Source organism: Lipotes vexillifer, unplaced genomic scaffold (assembly GCF_000442215.2).
Source record: "Lipotes vexillifer unplaced genomic scaffold, Lipotes_vexillifer_v1.1 scaffold796, whole genome shotgun sequence".
Taxonomy (NCBI): Eukaryota; Metazoa; Chordata; class Mammalia; order Artiodactyla; family Lipotidae; genus Lipotes; species Lipotes vexillifer.
In genome coordinates this window covers 3022065-3045048 of record NW_006773072.1, presented here as the reverse complement: position 1 = coordinate 3045048, position 22984 = coordinate 3022065, and the positions used below count along the sequence as shown (strand labels likewise).

Genomic DNA, 22984 nt, shown 5'->3' with positions numbered 1-22984 from the left:
CCTTTGGCCCAAAGAGACCCCAGCCTCTGATGGGAGTTCCCTACTAATGCCCTACAGAGGGACATTTCTGGAGTGGGGCACCAGACTTAGCTCCTGGCTCTAGGGACATGCTAAGGGTACAAGGGACTTGGGTTCATCAACTGAGAAGATAAAAGCAGAGTTGAGAGTCTAAAATGTATATTGGGCAAAAGGTCGCTTCCCTGCTGAATGCTCCACTCTGCCCCTCCCCATGTGAAGAGCTCCTGTCACGCTGAAAACCTCAGCCCTGCACCACCTCCCCCGGGAAGCCTTCCGGGGAGATGTGAGTCCTCCCTCCTTTGGGGGTCTCACTAGCTTGGGGGTACACTTCCATCATGGCACCCAAAAAGCTGAAGGACATTCTCTGGATTCTGTCACTCACTACTCACTCCCCCACTCTTCTGGAAGCTTCTTAGGGCACTGCATTGATCTCTATGTTCCCTGTGCCCTCTCTATGATTCACTTCCTCTCAGCACCTTTGCAACGGGAAGTTCTCTTCAACAGGAAGCAGTGAAATACCCATTTCTCCCCTGGCTAGGAATCCCTCTCCAAGATGTTTCGTCCGAGCCGCCAAGGGCAGCGGGCATGAGGTTCAAGACCCTGGCTTCTTTCCCCACACCAATGCTGCCATCGGTTCCCCACTGAACCCGCCCAGCCCTCCCCAGCCCGGGCCTCCCGGTGTCTTCTCCCTGTGCCCCTCCCACCCCCCATCAGAACAGGAGGCCCTTGACAAAGAGAAGCCGCCCCCTGAAAGACTGTGAGTTCCTCACAGGAAGGGGCAATGCCAATGGCATCCCAGTAACCCAGTGGCCCTGGATCCCTACCTGCTGAGGCCTTTAGAGACCGGATGTACTTGGACCAGAAGGAACAGTCGGCCTTTTTCAGGCCCCGTCGATTGGGCAGCAGGACGCTGAGCTCCTTGTAGCTCTCTGCGCCGTCACGGGGGACGAAGTCAGGCCAGGGGGGTGCAAATCCAGGCGCTTTCCTGGAGAACTCGTGCGGGTAGTTGGGATTTCTGGGGAAATGAGAAGAAAGAAAGAAAGTTCCCCAGGAGGCAAGAAAGTGCCCCGTGAGGGAAACTGGCTCTCTTCTTTCATCACCTGGGATCACTTCCCACTTGCACGTGGTCTCTGAGGACCACGTCACACAGCTTTAGGTGTCAGAGCAGGAGTTGAACCTGCCCTATGTGATTCCAGGGCTGTGCTCTTAACAGCTGCATCACACACAACAGAAGTTGCAGATACCCGAACTCATCGCTCTTAGGCCATTTCTGGAAGAGGAAAGGTGTGAGCTCGCGACCCAGCAGGTGTCACTCAGGACCTAGCGCTGCCCTCTGACTCTGAACGCTCAAGACGTCACCGTGTCTCTTTCAGTCCTGGTGTCCTTTATCTGGACACCACAGACAGTGTCTGGAATGCCTTTGTTTGCCCGAGGCCTGTGCAGGAAGGTGGGCCAGGAGTTGGGCAAACCTGTTGGCCACCTTCCTTTTGAAGGTCAACTTCCCTGTGAAGTTTCCAGGGGGCTGAGCACCGTGCTAGGTGAGCACTGCTTGTCTGGCGTAAAGGGAGACAGGTAAACCACAGGGTGGAAAGGAGAGCAGGAACCAGTTCTGGAAGTGGGAATGGTGAGTATGCTATAGCTGGGCTAGAATAGAGGTTTGCGGGGAGGCCAGAGGCAGACAAGGAAGGGTCTCGAGTGTCGTAACTTCATTTGATCATCTAAGACAGTGGTTCTCAACTTGGGGTGATTTTGCTTTCCAGGGGCCACTTGGCAATATCCGAAATATTTTTGTCCTCGCAACTGGTACAGGGGTGAGGGGCTCCCAGCACCTCATGGGTGGAGGCCAGAGATGTTGCTAAACAGCCTACAGTGCACAGGACGGCCCCACGCAAAGACTTATCCAGCCCTGTGTCAACAGCGCCGAGGGTGAGAAAGTCTGATCTAGAGCCATCAAATGTGGCTGAACAAGGGAGTGTATGATCAGGATGTTTCTTTGCCAAGGCTAATCTATGCAAAGGTCATTTTGGCTAGAAGGGGAGGCTGAGCCGGGGAGACCAGTGGTAGGGAGGAAAGGGTGAGTCCATCAACGCAAAGTGTGGCCTTTGAGTTCAGAATGAGGGGAGGGAATGCACGGGGCAGCCTCCAGGCACACGTGGTCCACTCACCCAGATCGGATGAAGTTGGAAAAATACTGCATGATTTTCAGGGAAAGGCTTTTCTCCTCCAGAGTAAACTGCCCCTCGTAGGCAGGGTAGAAGGGAAGGCCAAAGGCATATCGAACATCCGCCAGCAACTCCAAGCTGGGAAAACACACGGAAAAAAGAAGGAGCAAAAGTTAAAGGAATAATAAACTGCTGGAAGAACCAAAGGAGGCAAAACCCAATATTCTTTGCCCAGCGAAGATTTTTCTCTCTTTATGTTTAGGATTTACTGTTTGGTGCTTAGTTTAGTAGAGATTCTGCTTGGCCCTTAGTCCAATGGCCCCACTGGGGCAGATCCATGGCAAATCTATAGGTTAAAGTGTACCCAATGCTGAGCACTTAACTCGCTGGAAACATCTGTAAGTTTGTAAGCAATTTTCCAAGAGAATGTTCTCTTGACCACATTCCAACCATGATACTTAGAGTATCAATGGAACGTTTGTTTGTTCGAAACAGCCTGCATTTTCAACCCCTTCTCTGTGCTAGTCCTTGTTCATAGATGGCTTATACTTTCCAGCTCTTCAAGGTTGCCATTCATCCATGGAACCAACCCTAACACAGTGCCTGGCACATAGCTGGTCAATAATATATATGCTGTGCTGAACTGGATATCTAATATGCAGCAGACGGGGGGAATAAAGATTTGGAAGCCAGATGAGTGGTTTAAATGGACTGAGTTGGCACTGGTACAGGGGGCCATGGGGGTGAGCAGTGGGAGAAAAGCTGGAGGGACTTTACAGCTGTGTAGTAGAGGAACTGGCTTTTCTCAAGGAGAAGTCTGGCCTTTGCCCTCTGGTGTCTGGGAGGTAATCCATGTCATACCTGATACGAGTGTCTTTGTTTAGGGCAGCGGCTGGCCACGCTGGACCTTCTGTAAATGTGGCCTCACTCAGCAGTCTCAGCGCAGGGGCCGTCCATGCTAAAGACCAACCACGTGACTTAGGGTGGCGGGTTTTGGGTCACATGGTAACAGTTAACCTGGAGGCTGACACCAACCACACAGGCAATGTGTAACGGGGTGCCTATGTAACGGGGTCCCAATCAAACCTCTGAACACCAAGTCTGGGGGAGCCTCCCTGGTCGGCACCGCTCTGTGTGCATCGTCGTACATCAATGCGCAGAGGGTGAGCCCTCCTGATTCCATGGGGAGAGGACAGCAGAGCTCGTGTTTGGAAACCCCCCAGGCCCGCCGCTATGTCGCTCTTCCTTTGTCTGATCTTAATCTGCATCCTTTCCCTGTGACGACCTCAACCACGCGTACAGCAGCTTCCCGTGAGGTCTCTGAGTCTTTCTAGTGAATTATCAGACCGGAGGGTGATTTGGGGAACCCCCCCGAATTGCACTTGGCGTTAGAAATGAGCACGATCTTGGGTGGAGACCGTGTTCTCTGACCTTGTAATTGGCCTAATTTATCACAAGAGCCAATCTCTAATCTTACAGACGAGGAAGACGAAGTTCAGAGAGGTTTCCTGACTGACGCAGAGACACGCTGTAACTTGAGCAGCAGAGTCAGGTCGGGAACGTTGCTAGGGAGCATGATGCTAACCAAAGGCCTGGAGGGGCCCAGGGGCGCCATCCCCGGGTCGTGACTCCTCCAATTTCAAGCTGTGTGACTTCTCGCAAATTATTTGACCTCCCTGATTCCCTGCTTCGTCATCTACGGAATGGGTACAAAATACCTACTGCACAGGGTTGTTGTGAAGCTGGAGATAAGATGGTGTACGCAGTGGGTACTTAAAAGCCTGGCCCACTGCTTTCTCATCCATCATTCTAAATACTTCCGGATGCAATCAACCATCTGTAAGGTAGCAGCAGTGTCTCTGGCCAGGCGACCAGTGACTCTCACCCACGCTGGCGTAATGGGCAGATATACCGATTGGACAGATGTCCTGGGAAAGGGCTCAGACCAGGTGGCTCCTAGATAAAGGCAATCTGTACAGAGGCTAAACTACTCTAAATCAAGATGCAAAGTTGTGCGAATAGACAGTGTGACTCTGGCTCTGGGTGACTCACTGTGATGACCCCAGAGACGGGAAAGGGGACCCTCAAGATTAGGGATGTGAAGGGGAACATTTCAAGCCAAGAGGGGGCCTTCTCTGCTATCCCTTGCCTGCTCATGTCGGGAACTGAGGTGACTCACCAGCGTGGGGCTGGAGCTGGAAGCCAGGCACCTGGCCCAGCCTGGGGACTTCTGAGGGGCTCGAGAGCTGGAACTCCTCCTTTCATCGTAAGAGTTATCAGCAGGTGTATATGTGACTAGTAGCAGAGGGCACAGAAGAAACGACCTGCCACTGAGTCACTCAGCTGAGACCCCGCTCTGTCACTTGTCACCCGTGGAACTTTGGATGAGTCATTTGACTTCTCTGAGGCTTAGTTTCCACATTGTGAGATACAGACCGGAGCAGCCATCGCATGTGGAAGCTATTAAAACAAGTGTTTCACAAATGCCAGGGACTACTGTGATTATGGTTATTATGTGTGAATATCGGCCACCTCCACTGGAAGGCATCATAGAAGGAACGCGAGACAGTGTGAGCCACACAGGACGGACAGCACTCGGCCAGGATGGAGAGAATAACAGCCCCAAAGGGTGATGTCTCTTTGCAACTGTTGTCGGGTACCCCGACCCTCTTAGAGCAGCTGTAAGCTTTACTTCATTCCTGAGCAGGAAGCAGGAAGAGGCAGTGGCATCAGAATTTATAGGTCCTGGGACCCGAAGAGCCAAGTCCTTTGTCCAGCTCTGGTCAAGCTCAGACAAGAGCCCAGGGTCTGCGGCCAGCCCTCCGGAGCGCCTGTTCAGAGCTACTGTTTCCTGAGCACCCGAGATGTGCCAGGGACTGTGGCTGGTCTTTGATCAGCAGCTTTCAGGACCAGCCAGGAAGTAAAGTGTATCATCTGCATCGTTTCCAGGCAATGACCCAAGGCTCAGAAAGGTGAAGTGACACGGGAGAGCCAGGATCGGAAGCTGTTTCCCAGATCCCAAACCCTGTCTCTGTCTACTCTACCTCTGGGGGTGCAGCGCTGAGGACCAAATCAATACCCATTAATTTGGGTATCAATGCCCCAAATTCTCAGTGGTGTTTTAAGAGCCATAACAGGAAAAGGAACACAGGACAAAAACATGCCAGGAAGATAGACATTGTAAGAAGGGCGATAAAAAATCTCTCACTAATACCCACGCTTGGTAGTTCACAAATCACTGTCACCTTGATTATCTCAAGGGCCCCGTGAGTAGGTGGTATTGGAATGATTCATGGAGTTTTACACTGGAGGAAACTGAGGCTCCCAGAGGCCATTTTCCTCCCAAGGCCCTGAAACTCAGCGGCGATGCCAGGACCAGGTCTGGACTCCAAGGCCCGCTGTCCTCTTGGCCTTGTTGCACGGGGTCGTCCACCGGCACCACTACCACCACTGGTCTGGCTGAGGTCTGTGCATCTCAGTGGCTGCATAGGAACCAGGGGAGCCCAGAGTCGCAGGGGTCGGCCCCTCCCCCCGCTGCCCCGACCCCCCGAACCCGCTCCTCTCCTACAGTGTGTGGAAGGGAAACGTCTCAGAAGGCCCTGAAGAGAAAGTGACTTTATTCCTTTCCTACTGCTGCCCCCTAAGAAATGCCACAAACTAAGGGGCTTAAAACAACACACATGTACTATCTCACAGGCTCTAGAGTTCAAAGGTCCAGCATGGGTCTCATCGGGCCAAAATCAAGCGGTCAGCGGGCTTCATTCCTTTGGCCGTGGCTGCGGGAGAATCTGTCTCCTACTCATCGGGGGTGTGGCAGATCCCTGAGGGGAGGGACCCAGGTTCCCGTTCTGTCGCGGGCTGTAAACTGAAGGCCATCCCCAGAGGCCACAGTCCACGGTCCTCCTTCTCTACCCTCAAAGCCATCAACAGTCAGTGGAGTCCTTCTCTCGTCCCATCGCTCTGAGCCGCTCCTCTGGCCCCTCCCCTGCTTTGGGGAACTCGTGTCGTTAGATCAGGCCCACCTGGGTAATCCTGAATCATCTCCTGTGTCAAGGTCCTGAATCTTAATCCCATCTGCCAAGACCCTTTGCTACGTAAGGTGACATATTCACAGGTAGGGTGGGATTCGGATGTGGTTGTTTGGAGGGGCCATATCCTGCCTTCCACAGTGGCCTTTTCCACTGTTTCTTCCAAAGAAAGCTGCATTCCAAATGGTGCAGTGAACAAAGTTCAAATCCTGGCTCAACCACCTAAAGCTATGAAATCCTGGAGAAGGTACACAACCTCTCTGAGGTTGTAAAATGGTGACACAATCACGCTCATCTGTAAAATGGTGACACAGTCACGCTTCCAAACATTGAATGAGGTTTAGCAACAAAATTTTTCAAATCCCTTGCTCAGTATCTGGCTCCAGTGTTCATTGCTATTTTCGTTTCCCCATGAGAACCGTCAGAAAGCTTAGGAATAAGGGTCTCTAACTTGAGGGTCCAGCACAGGGCTTCAGAGGACCACAAGTCCCCTGAAATTAGGTATAACATATGCCGTGACTCTGTGTATGTGCATATTTCTTGGGAGAAGCTTCATAGTTTTCATCACGTTCTCCAGAAGATCTGTGCCGATGGTGTGATGGTAAACGCTTAATGATTGGCTTTTGCCAGTTTCCACGGTCTCCCACCATAGACAATGCCAAACTACCAAAGTGATGTCATAGAACATGAAGCTGGGGAAAGATGTGCACAGCGGCTCCTGTGAGCACACGCGAGCTGGCTCCAGCCCACCACCCAGAGTTGACAGAGCACTGCCTTGGGGGAAGGCCTGGCCCTCCAGCCCATCTGATCTGTTTAATCTGAGGGCTTGCTGTGTGTGAGGACGTGGCTCTGTTTGTTCCTTAGCAGGGCTGATCTTTATCAGGATGCTGGGGTTATTTCAAGCTGCTGAAGACAGACATCTGGAGGAGGGGCAGAGGCACTGGGAGCCTTGGAAGACGGCTTATGGGATCGGAGCACCAGGGCCTCAGAGAGTCTGGGCTGAGAGTCCCTGAGCCTCTGGAGGAAGAAAAGGGATCTGGAGTCAGCGTCAGCAGAGGGGCACACGGAAGGACACTCCAGGGACTGACGAGGTAAAAGGAGAAAGGCGCTAGCTGAATGGCTGCAGTGCTGCCAGTTCATGCCTGTTGATTTGGCTTCTTGGCTCTGTGCTGGATTTGATCACTGGTACGTCATATACCCAGACTTGTGGCACTCATGTGGGTATATGGTCACACTGCTTTTATTTAGCTTTTTGGTGTCATCTGCTGTCTTTGATGATAATCTTCCCATCATCCTTCCCTAACCTGATAGTCACACATCCTATCTCAGACCAGGTCTGGATCTTCCCATCGTCCCATGTGGACGTGGGGTCTAGGAAAGCTCCCTGCCCAGGTTGGGTGAGCTTGGCTCAAACCCCACTGACTCTCGGCTGCTCTACCTGTGAAATGGGTCTGATCATCCCTGTTCAGCCTCCCCTGTGGCATTACCAGATGCTCACAGACTGATGGTGGATGGAAATCTCTCTAAAAACTACAAATTGCCATCCAAGCAAGAGCTACTGTTGCTGGTGTTGGTGACGGTACATTTAGCCAGAGTGTGAGACAACTGAGCGTGCGCTTCGGTTTCAGGATGTGAATACAGTTCAGTGAGGACAGTGGCAAGACACTGCCTGTCGGGGCAGGACTGTACTTGAGTCATATTTGCCAAATGCCTACTGTGCACCATGCTCTGAATAGGTGCTGGGGGAAAAGAGGCAGAAGTCTGCCATCCATCAGGGCGCTCACAGTCTGACAGGAAATGCAAAGAAGCCAATATTAAAAAAATAAAATTCTGTGGGTTGCATGACAGATAAATAGATATCAAATGATAGAATTGCTTACAAACTTCATAAAAAGAGAGAGAAAAGCAATACTACTTGTTTCAGGCAAGGGAATGGCGAGGAGTTTGTAGAAAGTCAGGAAGGAGAAATTATGGTTGATTTGTGCCTTGAAACGTGAGTGGAGGTCTCTAGGAGTGGGTGAAGTGTGGACAGGTGTCTGGGCAGAGACTCGGTGTGTGTGAATCACCGACTGGGTTCTGCGCTTTGTACGGACGATGGGGTGGGAGGTGTGGCCTGCCACAGAGGGGTGGAAGCAGGACGGGGAGCTGTGGTGGCAGGTGACGGAGTCTCCAGCGCTCTGGGCCTCGTGTATTGTGAGAAGTGCATCACGCTGAAAAATGAAATTGGAGTTTTTCCTGATCCAGGAAAATCAAAAGTTTGGGAACCACTCAAGTGCATGCTCACTAAGGTCTTTAGGCTCCGGTCCTGTGAAAGGCATGAGAACCGAGGCCAGAAGGAACTGAGGGCCACGTCTTAAGGGATAGAGGACATTGGTGGTTTCTACACAAGCCAGTCACAAGCTGCATCTCTTTTGGAACGATTGCCGGAGGGGGCTGGGAAGAAAGCTTAGAACTGAGAAATCACAGGGTGGCTGCGGTTATCCAGGAGAGATAGAAGTTTGCTTCTTTTTACAGATTGTCCCCCGACCTTACCTGTCAGTCACCCTGCATTCCAGCAAGTCAAAAGCCAAAGCCACCTTTCAGAGACTATTCATGTACAAGCTCCTGACCTGAGCTCTGCTTCCAGTATGAGAGAGGCATCACGCGTGGACACTGGGACTCGTTAGGGAGCACGACTGAGATGGTGTCCCCAGAGGAACACACTTGACACTGGGCCCTGCTGACACAGTGACCTGAGCTGGGGATCAGGGTGCGGAGAGGGCCTGGGTAGGATCTTTCTTGACATAAACAGGCCACATGTTTATCTTCCAGGGGTTGAAGAGGCTTTTGGCTGGGGCCCATTGCTCCACCCCATCTCGCTGGATTGATCTGAGAGTCTGCTGTTCCAGAGATTTCTATCCTTGTTGTTCTGTCTGAAAGAGGAAGTTTGTGGACCTCATCCCCATAAAATATACTCCTTTTTTTTAATCTTTCGCCAGCATCTCTAGATAACTTCCTCCAAAAGAAATTAGGGAACATGGAGGAATAAAAGCCCCTTCTGCTTCCCAGGATTTTCTCTTTTCTTTTTTTTGAGGGATTGTTAAATAACTTACAAATAGGAGCTTACCAGTGTACTTCTGTTTGGGCAAATCTAATATGCAAAAGTTCAGATTCTGCCTAGGAATTAATCAAGAAGTAATTATATGTTTCGGCTTGCGTTTTACAAAGAGATTCGCTAAGCAATACTTTAAATAATTCAATCCCATCCCCGGCCCCAGACGAAATACTTGCAATATTTCCATAACTCCCTAAAGCCTAGCACAGCTGGATGATATATGGTTTGGCAAATCCGGCGAAGCTTTCAGCGGACTTGCTGGATTAACCTGGACATTTTATTCTCTACCTGAGATGTAACAACTGTTGCTCAGAAAAGGCTGAACTTTCCTGGTCCAACACATCTACTCTCACCAGGAAGTTAGATGTTTACCAAGAACCAACTGTGTTCATCACTGACCAGTCTGTGCCAGTAATAGTTCTTCTTGTAAGTATAGGGCTGAATTAAATGCATTACATATCACGTGGATGCCCCACTTTCAAGAAACCAAAAGTGGACGTCCACTTGCATTACGGTTATGGGTCTGCACAAATTTCAAAGGGAGAACTCCAAACCACATTTTCCTACTCAAACTTTTGACCCTGCATGAGAAGAATGGCAAGTAAATGCACGTTTGTACGCTTAGAGTGAAAATTAAATGTTTAAGGCATATTCATTAGTCATAAGTTCCCACTTTAATTGATTTTTTTGATTAACTAAATGACCATCATATTGGATAACAGGGTTTCTATTCTACATTCAATTAAAAATCTGGTCTTTAGTGAGTTGTGTTATGAGTGTGAGAGAAAAGACCAAGGTGCATTCTATATAACCTGTCTTAAAAATCTCCAATGACTTTCCATCATACTCAGATAAAATACTATCTCTTTGCTTGCCACAGCTTACAAACTCTTATGTGAACTGCAAGACCCTGTCTTTTTTCCCCATATCTCCAACTACTCTCCTCCTCTTCAATAAGCTCCAGCTCTCTGTCCGTCTTTATCCTCAAACATGTCAATTCCTTTCCCTTTCTCCTTCCTAGGGCAGTTATCTGAATTTACTCTACATATTTATTTGTGTACTGTCTGTTCTTTGCACCCTAGCCCTAGACCCTCCTCAGCCCACCCCCTGACTACAGTGTTAGTCCCAAGATGGTAGCCCTTCTCTGTCTTACCAGCTGCTCCATTTCTAGGATCGCCATCTCAGAGAATCTGGGGCATAGAAGACAGTAATTATTTGTCGAATCAGTGTTGAAGAGGATAATATAGCACAAGCCCTTATACATCATGAATTTGGCTTCAGTCTCAGAAAATGATTTCCTTCCATCTTTACTGGGAAATAATCTTGTTAATCACATAGGATGTAGCCAGGCCAATGGACCCAGTTCAAGAATTCAACCACTTAATAGTTGCTTTGGTTTGCTAATTCCAACTAATTCACCAAGACAGTCAAGTAAAAACATAATATTTTGAATCTGGAATGTTAAAGGCCCCTGGAATGCACAGAAACATCTAGAATGCCAATGCAGTGGTGTACAAAATATCTTGAGTCTGGAATTGATGTCTTTGTTTTTCCAGGGTTGGGACAACTTGTGAAGGAGGAACATTACTGCCTCTTTAGTCATTCTGATACTTTTTCTTCTCAGAACCTCATTTTTCCTAAAAGGAAAATAACCCAAATATTGGCCATCTACAACACGCCAAGTATTTAATGTACATTGATTTGAATCTGCACACTATGAGGTAGATGTAACTACACCTACTTTCTAGGTGAGGAAACTAAGGTGAAGGAACTTGCTCAAACGCAGACAGCAAACAAATGGAAGAAATGGGATTAACACCCTAGTTGGTTTAACCTCCAAGGATGTGTTCTTTCACTACACTGAACTGCTTTTCCCAAAATTAAAGAATGGTCCAACATCCTACATGGAGCCTGGGTAGGTGTTTAATCCCAAGAGCCCTACCCCACTGCCCATTCAAAGTCAAGTCTCATCTCTCTAAAATGCCTCTGCACCGCTGAGACGTGGCAATGACATCTCAGGACCCTGGGGACGAAGGACTTTGGAATAAGGACCTGAACACAGCACATAATTCAAGCATGATGGCTCGCACACAGCCCTGAGGTGAATTTCCATGGGTAAACGATGAACTGGTACCACCCCCAGAAATCTTAAGATGATGGGTCCCCATCTCCCCTCTGAAGTGGCCACAGCAAGTCTTTCAGGAGCTAGTACACAAAACCCACTTCTTCTGCGGTTGCTTTCGTCCTGGATCTTGTTCACTCCAACGTGGGTTCTCCCAGCATAATACATTAAGCAGTACTGGTAGCACCGACTGAGTGCCAACTTTATGCCAGCCAGCTAGCTAGGCCGTTTGCGTGTTTTGTCTTATTTGATCCCGACACACTCCTATAAGTGTACTATTATTAGCTCCATCTACGATGAGGAAACCAAAGCTCAGAGAGGTCGTCACTTGCCAGAGGCTCAAAGTGAGAGACAGAGGCAGGATAAGCCCCCTAAGGACAGGCAACATCAGAGAATACATCAGTGCTCCCTTCTACACTTGCTGGGGCCTGGCTCCTGGAGGTGTGTTGGAGGGGGATCCCCCAAACCTGGGCTGGCCACAGGGTCTTGGAGTCCATGGCTCGTGAGTGGCAGAGTACACAATGTGGGTCCCTCCTAGGAAGACACTTGGGCGAGAGTGTCCTATGGGAGGAGCTGGTTAGAGAGAAAGATATCAACTGTCATCAACAAGACGGCGATGCCGGGACTGGCAGGGAGGGAAGGGTCCCAGCAGAGCGTGGGAGGTGGCGCCTAGACACAGCCGGGCAAGAGAGAGAACAGCCACGGCCTCAGACCTAGGAGTGGACAGCAGGCCAGGGTCCTGCCTGGTGTGACCACGGGAGAGAGCCTGCCAGCCTTCCAGGTGATCTTTGTAACGGAAGAGCCAGATGCTCCGGTTTGTGGTGCACTGTGGTCTGCCCGAGGGTCCGTGGGACCAGGGACAGTACCTGGCAGCGGGGGGATCTTGTGTTGATTCACGGATAAGATCTGGGAAAGGGGTCACACCTTCTCTCCAGGTGGTGTTAGTGATAACTCCCGTTTTAAGGGATGCCAGCAGTGCTTACCAACAGAGGGCCATTTGGGGCCCCAAGGGACAGTGGCCTTGTCTGGAGACATTTTCAGTTGTCACAACTGGGAAGGTGCTTCTGGTATTGAGTGGGCGGAGGCCAGGGTTGCTGCTAAACAGCACAGAATGCACAGGACGGCCCTCCATGGCAAAGAGTTATCCAGCCTGAAATGTCAACAGTGTCCAAGTTGAGAAGCCCTGGACTACAGTCATCCCTGAAAATCCCTCTTCACGGAACAGCGGGCTACGGGTGGGAGCCGTGGAGGAAACTGGCTCAAAGTCTCCCCAGTGAGCAGAACTGAGCGAAAGAAAGCTGCTAAGTTTTGTCCTCGTGTCAGTAGTCTTGGTGAGCAAAGCTGCCAGGCATTGTGGTGTGTACAGACACATACACACACCCACAAACACACCCTAGATGCAGACACTGCACCCCTGAACCCTTCCAGCAGCCCTGTGGGACATGCGCTATTACTCTCCCCTTGGATAGATAAAGATGCATGGAGGCTCAGAGAGGTTAAGCAACTTGCCCAAAGTCGCACAGCTAGCAGGTGGACCTAGCCATGGCAGGCACTCAGAGCCTTTGGGTTGAAGTGGGTGCAACTGAAAGAAAACTGGAGAAAGGGCAGGAGGCAGGGTTTGAGTCCAGACTGCCGCTTACTGACTCTGTGACTGGGACATAATTCCAGTCTTCTCTGGGCGTTTGTTTCTTTATCTGTAAAATGAGTTGGATGAAATCATCTTACATAGTCTATGATTCTTTGAATCTGGATCTTAAAATTGCACCTTCTTCTCACACTGTAGATTTTCCTTTTTTTGTCTCCTCCCCCACATCCACTACACTTATTCTTTCCTCACAAAAGTTGGCCCTCAATTTCAGAGATGCAAATCTCATCTACATAATCCAGGTGAGCATGCAATGCTGCGATCAATTAACAAGAGTCTGCAAGAAAGTGGTAATTTATTGTGTTTTGTTCACTAGCTATGCCAGGAAAGCTAACATATGCTCACAGACAGATGGCTGAAACCATAAGGCACGCGCATATATTTTAAGTCTGTAGATTTCAGCCAGAAATAAATGAGAGTGTGACAGCTCCAGGGCAGAGTGAGAGAGATGTCTTTTCGAGCAGAAAAGATAAACTTGCCAACAATTAAATGGGTTAGTTTCTATGATTCATTCATTGATTCAAGTATCTACTATATAGATGGCACCCTATTATGGTCGTGGTGGGGAGAGATGATATATGCCCAGAAAGATATCAAGAACGTGTTCTGATGGACAAGAATAATGGACACTCTTACCATTTTCTGTTTGCCAGGTCCTGTTCTATACACAAATCATCACAATAACCCTCTGAAGTAGGTACGATTATTATTCTTCCCATTTTCAGTTGAAGAACCTGTCACCAAGGAGGTTAAGTGACTTGCCTTAGGTCCCTGAGCTAATAAGCGTCAAGACGGGTTTCTAACGAGGCAGCTGGCCCAGAGTCGCTGCTCTACCCAGGACACTCTCTGCCTTCCTACAGTTGGCAACATCTCTGCCTGTAAAACGTTTCAGTGGCTCTGAGTGTGTCTTTCCTCCCAAACTGATAAAATGTCAGAGTCAGATGGTGTCTGAAGGGTGACTGAGGCCAGACATTTTTCATATCTCTGTAAACTGAATGACCTTGAAATTTTACTTGAAGCTCAGTTATAAAGTAGAGAGAAAGGGGCTGGGAAGCTCAGACCCTCCATCTCGCTCTCCTTCTCCCGCGGGTCCACAGAGCCCAGTGAAGAATCACTACTCCTGACCTGTCCCACCTCCTTACTCCCATTTTGCAGATAGCAAAACCGAGCCCCAAGGAGCCTGTAAACTAGAGTGGAAGAGACCCTTTCCCGCCTGTCAACTGAGGTAGTTGGATCAGCTTCTGTCCTTCAGCATGATTTCCTGAGCACCTCCTATGCCTCCTCTGTGCCAGGAGGGTCTCTAGGCCCTGAGGTGACCTGGGAGGCACTTTGTGTGGTTCTGACGCATGGGCGTGGCTTCCTTTCAAGGAGGGTTCTGTGGATCAGAGCAGTGGCGTCCTGTCTGTGGGTCCCCAGAGGGGCGTGAGGATGCTTTTCAGCAACAGAGAAAAACCCAGACTGGCCACAAGAGACTGAGGATGTGGTTTGGATTCTGTTCAAGGGCTGCTCCTCCAGGAACCACCCTGATCCCAGGTCCAGAACAGCCTGCTTTGCACCCTTGCCCCTCGGGAGCCTCCCCAGCAGGGCTGTCATGTTAGAGAGAAGGGTGGTGCTTTGGGTTGAACTCTGTCCCCCTTAAAAGATATCTCGGAGCCCTGACCTCTAGGACCTCAGAATATGACCTTCTTTGGGAATAGGGTATTTGCAGAGATAACCAAGTTAAAATGGGGTCATTGCGGCGGGCCTTAACCCAGTCTGACTGGTGTCCTTATAAAAAGGAGAAATTTGCACACAGACACACAGTGGAAGGATGTTGTCTGCAAGCCAAGGAATGCCTGAGGCCTCCAGAAGCTGGGGCGTGGGGTGCCTGGAGCAGATCGTCCTCTAGAGCCTTCAGGGGGAGCGCGGCTGTGCCGACACCTTGATTTCAGACTCCCGGCCTCCATAACGGTGAGACGATACCTGTTGTTCTAAACCCGCCAGGGTATGGAACTCTGTTACAGCAGCCCTAGGAACCAAATACAGGTGGGCACAAAGCATTACTGATGCTGGTTGGAATCATATGGATCCTTTCACTACGTTATGTTTTGATTGTTTTTGTCCTCATATAACGGGTGCAGTTCTTATTTTTTTGCCACTTGGAACTTTTGGAGTTCCAAGCTGCACGCACAGGTTGAAGGCTTTTGATGGACTTGCTGCAGGGGTATCGCGGCTTCTGCTACAACCTCTGCCTTAAAAGAGGGGAAGGTGGAGAACCAGATCGAAGAACTCGCGCTCTGGGTGTGAACTCCTGAGAGCCCTGGCATTTGGGAGGCGCTGCCAGAGCACTCCACGAATGGCTTCCCACGCCTGGCCTCCCTGGATGTGGTCTGGCCTCCTGGACGTGGTGGCCACGGGATTATGAGACCTCCTTTCATCTCTGTCCAAACCCTCGGCTCTTCTCACCATTCCTTCTCTCCCGAATGCCTTCTCACCAGAACCATAGCCTGGCATTTACTTCCCTTCCCACAACCTGGAGGCAGTCGCTTGAATCTAGGAAGTAAATCAAGTTGGAATTATAAACAGTCCTAAGCAGAGAGACCGCGTGTTTTAGTGGAAAGAGAATTCTGGGGCTCAGAGAAGCTACGAGTAGGTCACTGCTCTATAACCAACGGCTGCTTTTGTCCTTTTGGGGAAATCACATGGAACTTCTTGAACCTCAGACTCTTTGTCTGTGACACAGAGATGCTCTTTTCAACACCGCTGGCCTCACAAAGATGGATGTTCCGTGAAGTGTTATAAATTGAATAACCCGTTGGGGGAAACCAGGTAAAGAGTGCTTGTTTAGGAAAACTAGAATGTTTGGGGGCCTGTATTAGTTTCTCATGGCTCCTGTAACAAATCACCACAAACTTTCAAGACTTTATAGCAACAGAAATTTACTGTCTCATAGTTCTGGAGACCAGGAGTCCAAAATCGGTTTCACTGAGCCAAACTCCAGGTGTGGGCAGGGCCAGGCCCCCTCTGGAGGCTCTAGGGAAGAAGCCACTCCTCTTTCCTCCAGCTCTGGTGGGTGCTGGCATTTCTTGCTTGTGGGTGCATCACTCCAATCTCTGCCTCTGTGGTCACGTAGCCTCCTCTTCTATGTGTAGCAAATCTCTCTCTGCTCTCTCTTTTAAGGACACTTGTGAATGCAGTTAGGACCCACTGGGATAATCCAGGATAGTTTTCCCACGTCAAGATCCCTAACTTAATCACATCTGCAGGACCCCTTTTCCTTATAAGGGAACATTTACAGATTTCAGGGGTTAGGACCTGGTATCTTCAGGTGACCATTGTTCAACCTACTATAGGGATGTTGCCAATTATAATAAGAAATCGTGTATGGTCGTAAGACGTCCCTTGATGCTGTTGCAAAGCAACACAGGTTAGAGAGGGATAATTTATAATCCAGATATTATTAACACCAACTCAGAGGAAACCATTAGCCTCATTTTGCAGATGAGGAAACTGAGGATCAGAGAGGCAAAGGAGCCTGCCTAAGACTGCACAGCTGGCAAGTAGTGGAGCTCCTCCTTCAGCTCTAAAGTTCATTTTCGGGACTTCCCTGGTGGCGCTGTGGTTAAGAATCCACCTGCCAATGCAGGACACATCACTGCTCTATAACCAACGGCTGCTTTTGTCCTTTTGGGGAAATCACATGGAACTTCTTGAACCTCAGACTCTTTGTCTGTGACACAGAGATGCTCTTTTCAACACCGCTGGCCTCACAAAGATGGATGTTCCGTGAAGTGTTATAAATTGAATAACCCGTTGGGGGAAACCAGGTAAAGAGTGCTTGTTTAGGAAAACTAGAATGTTTGGGGGCCTGTATTAGTTTCTCATGGCTCCTGTAACAAATCACCACAAACTTTCAAGACTTTATAGCAACAGAAATTTACTGTCTCATAGTTCTGGAGACCAGGAGTCCAAAATCGGTTTCACTGAGCCAAACTCCAGGTGTGGGCAGGGCCAGGCCCCCTCTGGAGGCTCTAGGGAAGAAGCCACTCCTCTTTCCTCCAGCTCTGGTGGGTGCTGGCATTTCTTGCTTGTGGGTGCATCACTCCAATCTCTGCCTCTGTGGTCACGTAGCCTCCTCTTCTATGTGTAGCAAATCTCTCTCTGCTCTCTCTTTTAAGGACACTTGTGAATGCAGTTAGGACCCACTGGGATAATCCAGGATAGTTTTCCCACGTCAAGATCCCTAACTTAATCACATCTGCAGGACCCCTTTTCCTTATAAGGGAACATTTACAGATTTCAGGGGTTAGGACCTGGTATCTTCAGGTGACCATTGTTCAACCTACTATAGGGATGTTGCCAATTATAATAAGAAATCGTGTATGGTCGTAAGACGTCCCTTGATGCTGTTGCAAAGCAACACAGGTTAGAGAGGGATAATTTATAATCCAGATATTATTAACACCAACTCAGAGGAAACCATTAGCCTCATTTTGCAGATGAGGAAACTGAGGATCAGAGAGGCAAAGGAGCCTGCCTAAGACTGCACAGCTGGCAAGTAGTGGAGCTCCTCCTTCAGCTCTAAAGTTCATTTTCGGGACTTCCCTGGTGGCGCTGTGGTTAAGAATCCACCTGCCAATGCAGGACACATGGGTTCGATCCCTGGTCTGGGAAGATCCCACATGCTGCAGAGCAACTAAGCCCGTGCACCACAACTACTGAGCCTGAGCTCTACAGCCCGCGTGCCACAACTACTGGGCCCATGTGCTGCAACTACTGAAGCCCGTGTGCTCTAGGGCCTGCGTGCTGCAACTACTGAGCCCGTGTGCTGCAACTACCGAACCCCGCAGGCCTACAGCCCGTGCTCCGCAATAAGAGAAGCCACCGCAATGAGAAGCCTGCGCACTGCAACGAAGAGTAGCCCCTGCTCACCTCAGCTAGAGAAAGTCCACACACAGCAACAAAGACCCAACACAGCCCCGCCAAAAAAGTTGACTTTCTTACACCCAGTCTCCCTGCGGCCCAAAGAGACCATGGACATGGGCGATGGATGTCGTTGCTCCATATGTCCTTGCTTCATACTCTCGTATGAAATGAAGCAACACACTCTGGCATCTTGTGACACCTGTGACCCCCTGACATTCTGTTACCAAAGGGGCTCCAATGTGAACTGGCTAATCTGATGTAATTTGTGGGAATCACATCAGATTATGTGGGAAGTTACTGGCCCAGCACTGGAGGGATCTGGGGTTTTCCAGCACAGGTGAAGAGCTCAGGACTGTAAGGTCATGAAGAAGCAGAACACGTGGCCTCACATTCCTCCCTCCAGTGCCCTGGAAACTTTGTGCCCCAGCGACGCACGTTGCTTTGCCCTCCCGCTGGCCCAGACCAAATAAGTCTTATGACACCACTCCTCTCTGTTCCTTTGTTTAGCTGAGGGCGCTATGAAAACCGAACCTTTGTTCTTTTCTTCTTTACTTTTAAATCTTTTCTTTGACTTCTGGGAAACTCAGGATCACATTCTGGGCCCATTGGTTGCCCCTTCCTTTATCATTGGTTTTCTTTTACTTGTACCTCTTATTTTTCTTTTCCATTTTGATAATTTTATTGCACTTGAGACTTTTATTATAAGATACATTGAACTTATTCTGGAATTTAGAAGGGTATATAAATTAGGGGTAAATAAAACTCCTTTTGTTGCAAAAGAAATCTTTTTATACTTTGGAAAGTCATTTTCTTAAATTAAGCTAAGTGTTCAGTTTTTAGAGACATAAACAGGTAGGATTAATAAAGATGGCTCCTCCCCCCAAACCAGGTCAATCAACGAATGTCTAATGTTGCAATTCCAAACTGCTTTCTATATCTTTTATTTTACTTGCTCTTCCTACAAGGCTGTGAGATAAAGTGGTGATTACTATTCTACCCATTTTTCAGATGATAAAACTGAGACTCAGAAAAGTTAAGTGATGCGTCCCATGTCATTGAACCAGGACTTGTATGATGGTGCTGCCTTCTTTTCTCTGCTGCCCTGTGGATCACAGAAGTGACAGGGACCCTCTGCCAGACTCTCTTTGTGTGCCAACACCCACTGTGGCCACGCAGCCACCTTACCTGCTGTGGCCGTAGCTTTCAGGAGCGTGATACACGAAGACGTTTCCTTGGGCTCTCCTTGCCCAGTGTCTGGCCATGTCGATCACAGGACAGATGATAAAGTAGTCCCTGGTGAGAGGAGGACAGAGGATGGGGTCTAGCTATGCACAGCTCTATGGACAACAGTGCCGGCTAAAGGCTTCTCCCAGGCAAGGGCCCTGGGCCACCAGCCAGCCCCTCTGCGTAGGCCTGCGGAGAACACCCCTCGCCCCTCCTCGCACCCTCCAGCTTTCCTCTCTCCCCTGCTGGCCCCCCTGCTGGCGCATGGTCCAGCCTGCTTCATGGAGGGCCACGATCACGTACTACGTCCATACGATGCATCACAGGGTCAAGCGTCCCATGGGACAAACATCTTCCCAGGACATCAATTTTACTCAAAGACTTGGGAGCAAAACATTTTGTAGTAAAATGAATATAATATACTATGAAGCTGAACATAAAATAATTGTGCATTCTGAAGGAAGATGGAGACCTCAGGGACGTTTCAGGTGTATGACACCTTTAGACCAGTGGCTCTCAGCTGGGATGCCTCCACGCTCCAGAAGACATTTGGCAATGTCTGGGGGACACTTTTGGTTGTCACAGCTGGGAGTAGAAGGTTCCACACTGGCAGCGCTGTGGACGGACCTTGCCGAGGAGACTGGAGGCAGGGAGCCCCGTGGAGGCTGCTGCCTCAGCCTGGCCAGGAGAGAATAAGGACCTGGCCTAAGGGAGGAACGGAGCCCACCTCCTCAGTGAAGCCTTTGTTGGTTACCTGCCCTCCTTCAGGCCTCTTCTCTTGCCCCTGTTCACAGATTGTCCTCAAAGACAGTTACAGGCAAAGTTGGGGCAAGAATGAACATAGGTTTCTGAACTCTAGCCCTGAGCTCTTTCTACAACATTGATCTAAGCCAGTCCCAACTTGGCTGTGAGCCTCTCACGGTCCAGGTTTTGGACATCTGTGAGCTCTTCAGGTCCAGTCTGGGGCTGGGCCTCCAGGAATAGGTGTTGGCTATTTTGTTGAAAGCTGAGCTCTCCGCTAGAAGGAAAATTAGAGCCTTCCTGTCCCCAAGATCCCAGGGGTTGGTACAAAGTTTTATTCTGAGCTAGTGAACCTCTGACTGGAAACCACAGGCTCCTGGGAGGAATGACCAAGCAGGACAGTGGGCCTCAACATCCGAGTCAAGTGCAGCAGAGGCCTCTGAGCCTTGACAGTGGCTCTGTCCCTGGGGACAATGAGGAAGGGCCAGCGTGGACCTCCCTCCCCGAGGATGGGAAAGAAGTTACAGGATGTGGAAACCACCTGACCGCACTCTCCCGGCTTGGAGGGGGGCCTGTCAGGGAAACAGAACATGTCAAGTGGCCCGTGAGGAGCTCAAAGGTGACACGAGAGCTGGAGTCCCCACTGCGGTCTCATCCCAGGGGGCTCTGCAGGCAGAGAGAACTGGAATCCTGGCTATCTCTTGACAGTGCTGAGAGGGACATTCTGGGGACGGCAGAGCCTGTGATGGGTGGAGGCACCCACTAACCCCTCTTGGGTTGGGGGACCCGGGTGGACTTTCCCAGGGAAGGAAGCTTGAAGCAGTGAACTTGAGCAGCAAGACGCATAAGCAGTGAGTGCAGAAACAGCGCTCCCCACCCCCGGGAAGGGGATGCACGGCATCAGGAGCCCTGGGACTTCTGTTCTGGGTGTGACATCAGGCACAAGCCTTCCCCTGTCTAGGCCTCCATTTCCTGTGGAAGGTGAACTCTGGCCGCCCAACAGAGTCACCTGGGGGAGCCTTGAAAACTACCGATGCTTACGAGGGCTGGGCTCTAGCCACCCTTGGAGCTCTCCTCGCGCTGTTCTCAAGGGCAGCAGGGGTCCAGGTACTGGGCTGGAGGTGGGGTCCTCTCTGCTGGACTGCCCCCCGCCCGCTCTCCATCCACACAAGCTGAGCGCAGCTTCTCGGTTCGGGGCATATCCAAGCAGGCACCCTCTGATGGCGCGCGAGCACCACGGAGGGGAGGGGTGGGTCACCCCTCGTGTCTCCCACTGGCGGGCAGGCAGCCCGCGCTGTGGACTGAATGACCGACACAGATGAAGCAGCAGCACCAGGCCCCGCTCCTCCTGGGGGACCTGAGCATCCCCACGGCCTCGGGGAGGCGGAGGCAGGACGGCGCGCCAGGCGGCTCACCTCGCGGCCGCCTCCAGGGCGCGGGAGAAGGCGGCGTAGTCATCCGCGTGGTGCTCCAGGGAGTAGTGCCACGTCACCGCAGCCTGCACGCGCTCGTCCGCCGCCTCGCCGCCCAGAGAATTCTGCAGCGCCTGGTAAAAGGCTGTCTTGCTACTGGTCCGGCCTTGACTTTCCTCAAATTGCTTAAAAGAAAATATATGGAAAATCCCCAGTCAGATTCTGAAAGGCCCGACTGAGCATAGCTCAAGCCCTTGGTCTAGAATTTTCTCTCTCGGAGGCAGTGGAAGACGGCGAGAAGTGCGTGGGAGCTGGAGCCGGACTTCCTGGTGGGAATCCCAGCTCTGCCTCTTTCCCGCTGTGTGGCCTCAAACAAGCACCTGTACTCCTCTGTGCCTGCCTGAAGGTGGACACAGTGGAGCCCCCAAGCAGGGCGGCGGTGGGGGTTAAAAGGGTTCAAACACATGAAGCCCTGAAAATGGCGCCTGGTGCCTAATAAGTGCTCACTGAACACAAGCCTTTGTTGCAAGGCTGATCACAGGTTTCACGCATGCTCGTGCACTTGACTCTCAGCCAGCTTGTCGCCTGGTTTTGTTAGGAGAGCTAACTTCAGTCGCATTCACTGACTCAAGCATTCAACGTAGGGACACTGTCTGTACCCTTTTCTACTGATAGACACACTCTTGGTCCAGGGCCAGCAGCTTGCTAGGCCTGGGAAACAGCCCTGAACATGCTAATCAAGCTCCCTGCTCTCAAGGGCCTTGCGTTCTAGTGGGTGGAGACGGAAAATAAGCAAAGAGTTGTGCAGTTCATCCGGGACAGGTGCTATGAAGAGAAACGGAGCGGGGTGAAGGGATGGGGCAGGGCTATTTTATATAGGATGGGCAGGGAAGGCAGGGAGCTCTGTGGGATGTGTGTCCAGATGGAGATAACTCTTTCTCCCTCCCTCCCTCCCTCCTTTCCTTCCTTCCTTCTTTCCTCCTTTTTCTTTCTTCCTCAGTCTCCTTTTTTCCTCTCTTCTTTTTAAGATTTATTTTTAAATCGAGGTAACATTGGCTTATGACATTATATAGGTTTGATATGTCCAACATTCCGTTCCTACTTCTGTGTACCCTACAGCACACTCACCACCAAAGGTTCAGTTTCCGTCTGGTCATGCACACTTGAGCCAGTAAATGAAACTGAAGTTAATCCCTTTTACCCATTTTGCCCTCGCCCCAACCCTCCTGCCCTGGTCACCACTGCTCTGTAGCTACGTGTTTATTTTTGCTTGGTTTGGTTTGTTCATTTGTTTGTTTCCCATATGAGTGAAATCATATGGTATTTGTCTTCCTCCTCTCCCTTCCTTCCTTTCTTATCCTGTCTGCCTGGGAGAGTCTGGGGAGGCCATGTCCTCCCCTCAGGACTCAGTTTCCTCATTTCTGAAGACAAGCGGTGGTGGAGGGAGTGTCAGTGACGCAGCTCTGGCGTCGGAGATCCGGACCCCTCGGCCCTTGTACGGTCCTAGGATGTGTGTTTACATATTTCTAGGCTCTTATTTCAACACTGACATGTGCTTATCAGGATATCCTGACATGTTTAGATTGTTTTTCTGAACATTACCAAGCACACAGGAACTGTGATTTCAAGGAGT

The 22984-nt window shown here is 50.2% G+C and overlaps 1 protein-coding gene across 1 annotated transcript in view; it reads right to left on the bottom strand.

Moving 5' to 3' along the window:
- Positions 1 to 22984, bottom strand: part of TG (thyroglobulin) — a 249251-nt gene that overhangs the window by 506 nt on the left and 225761 nt on the right. Inside the window, exons 44-47 of the mRNA XM_007447997.1 lie at positions 21355 to 21536; positions 19160 to 19267; positions 2184 to 2318; positions 843 to 1033 (exon numbers count right to left, since the gene is read on the bottom strand). Coding sequence (XP_007448059.1) covers positions 843 to 1033; positions 2184 to 2318; positions 19160 to 19267; positions 21355 to 21536 — 616 coding nt within the window. The remainder of the gene's footprint in view (positions 1 to 842; positions 1034 to 2183; positions 2319 to 19159; positions 19268 to 21354; positions 21537 to 22984) is intronic.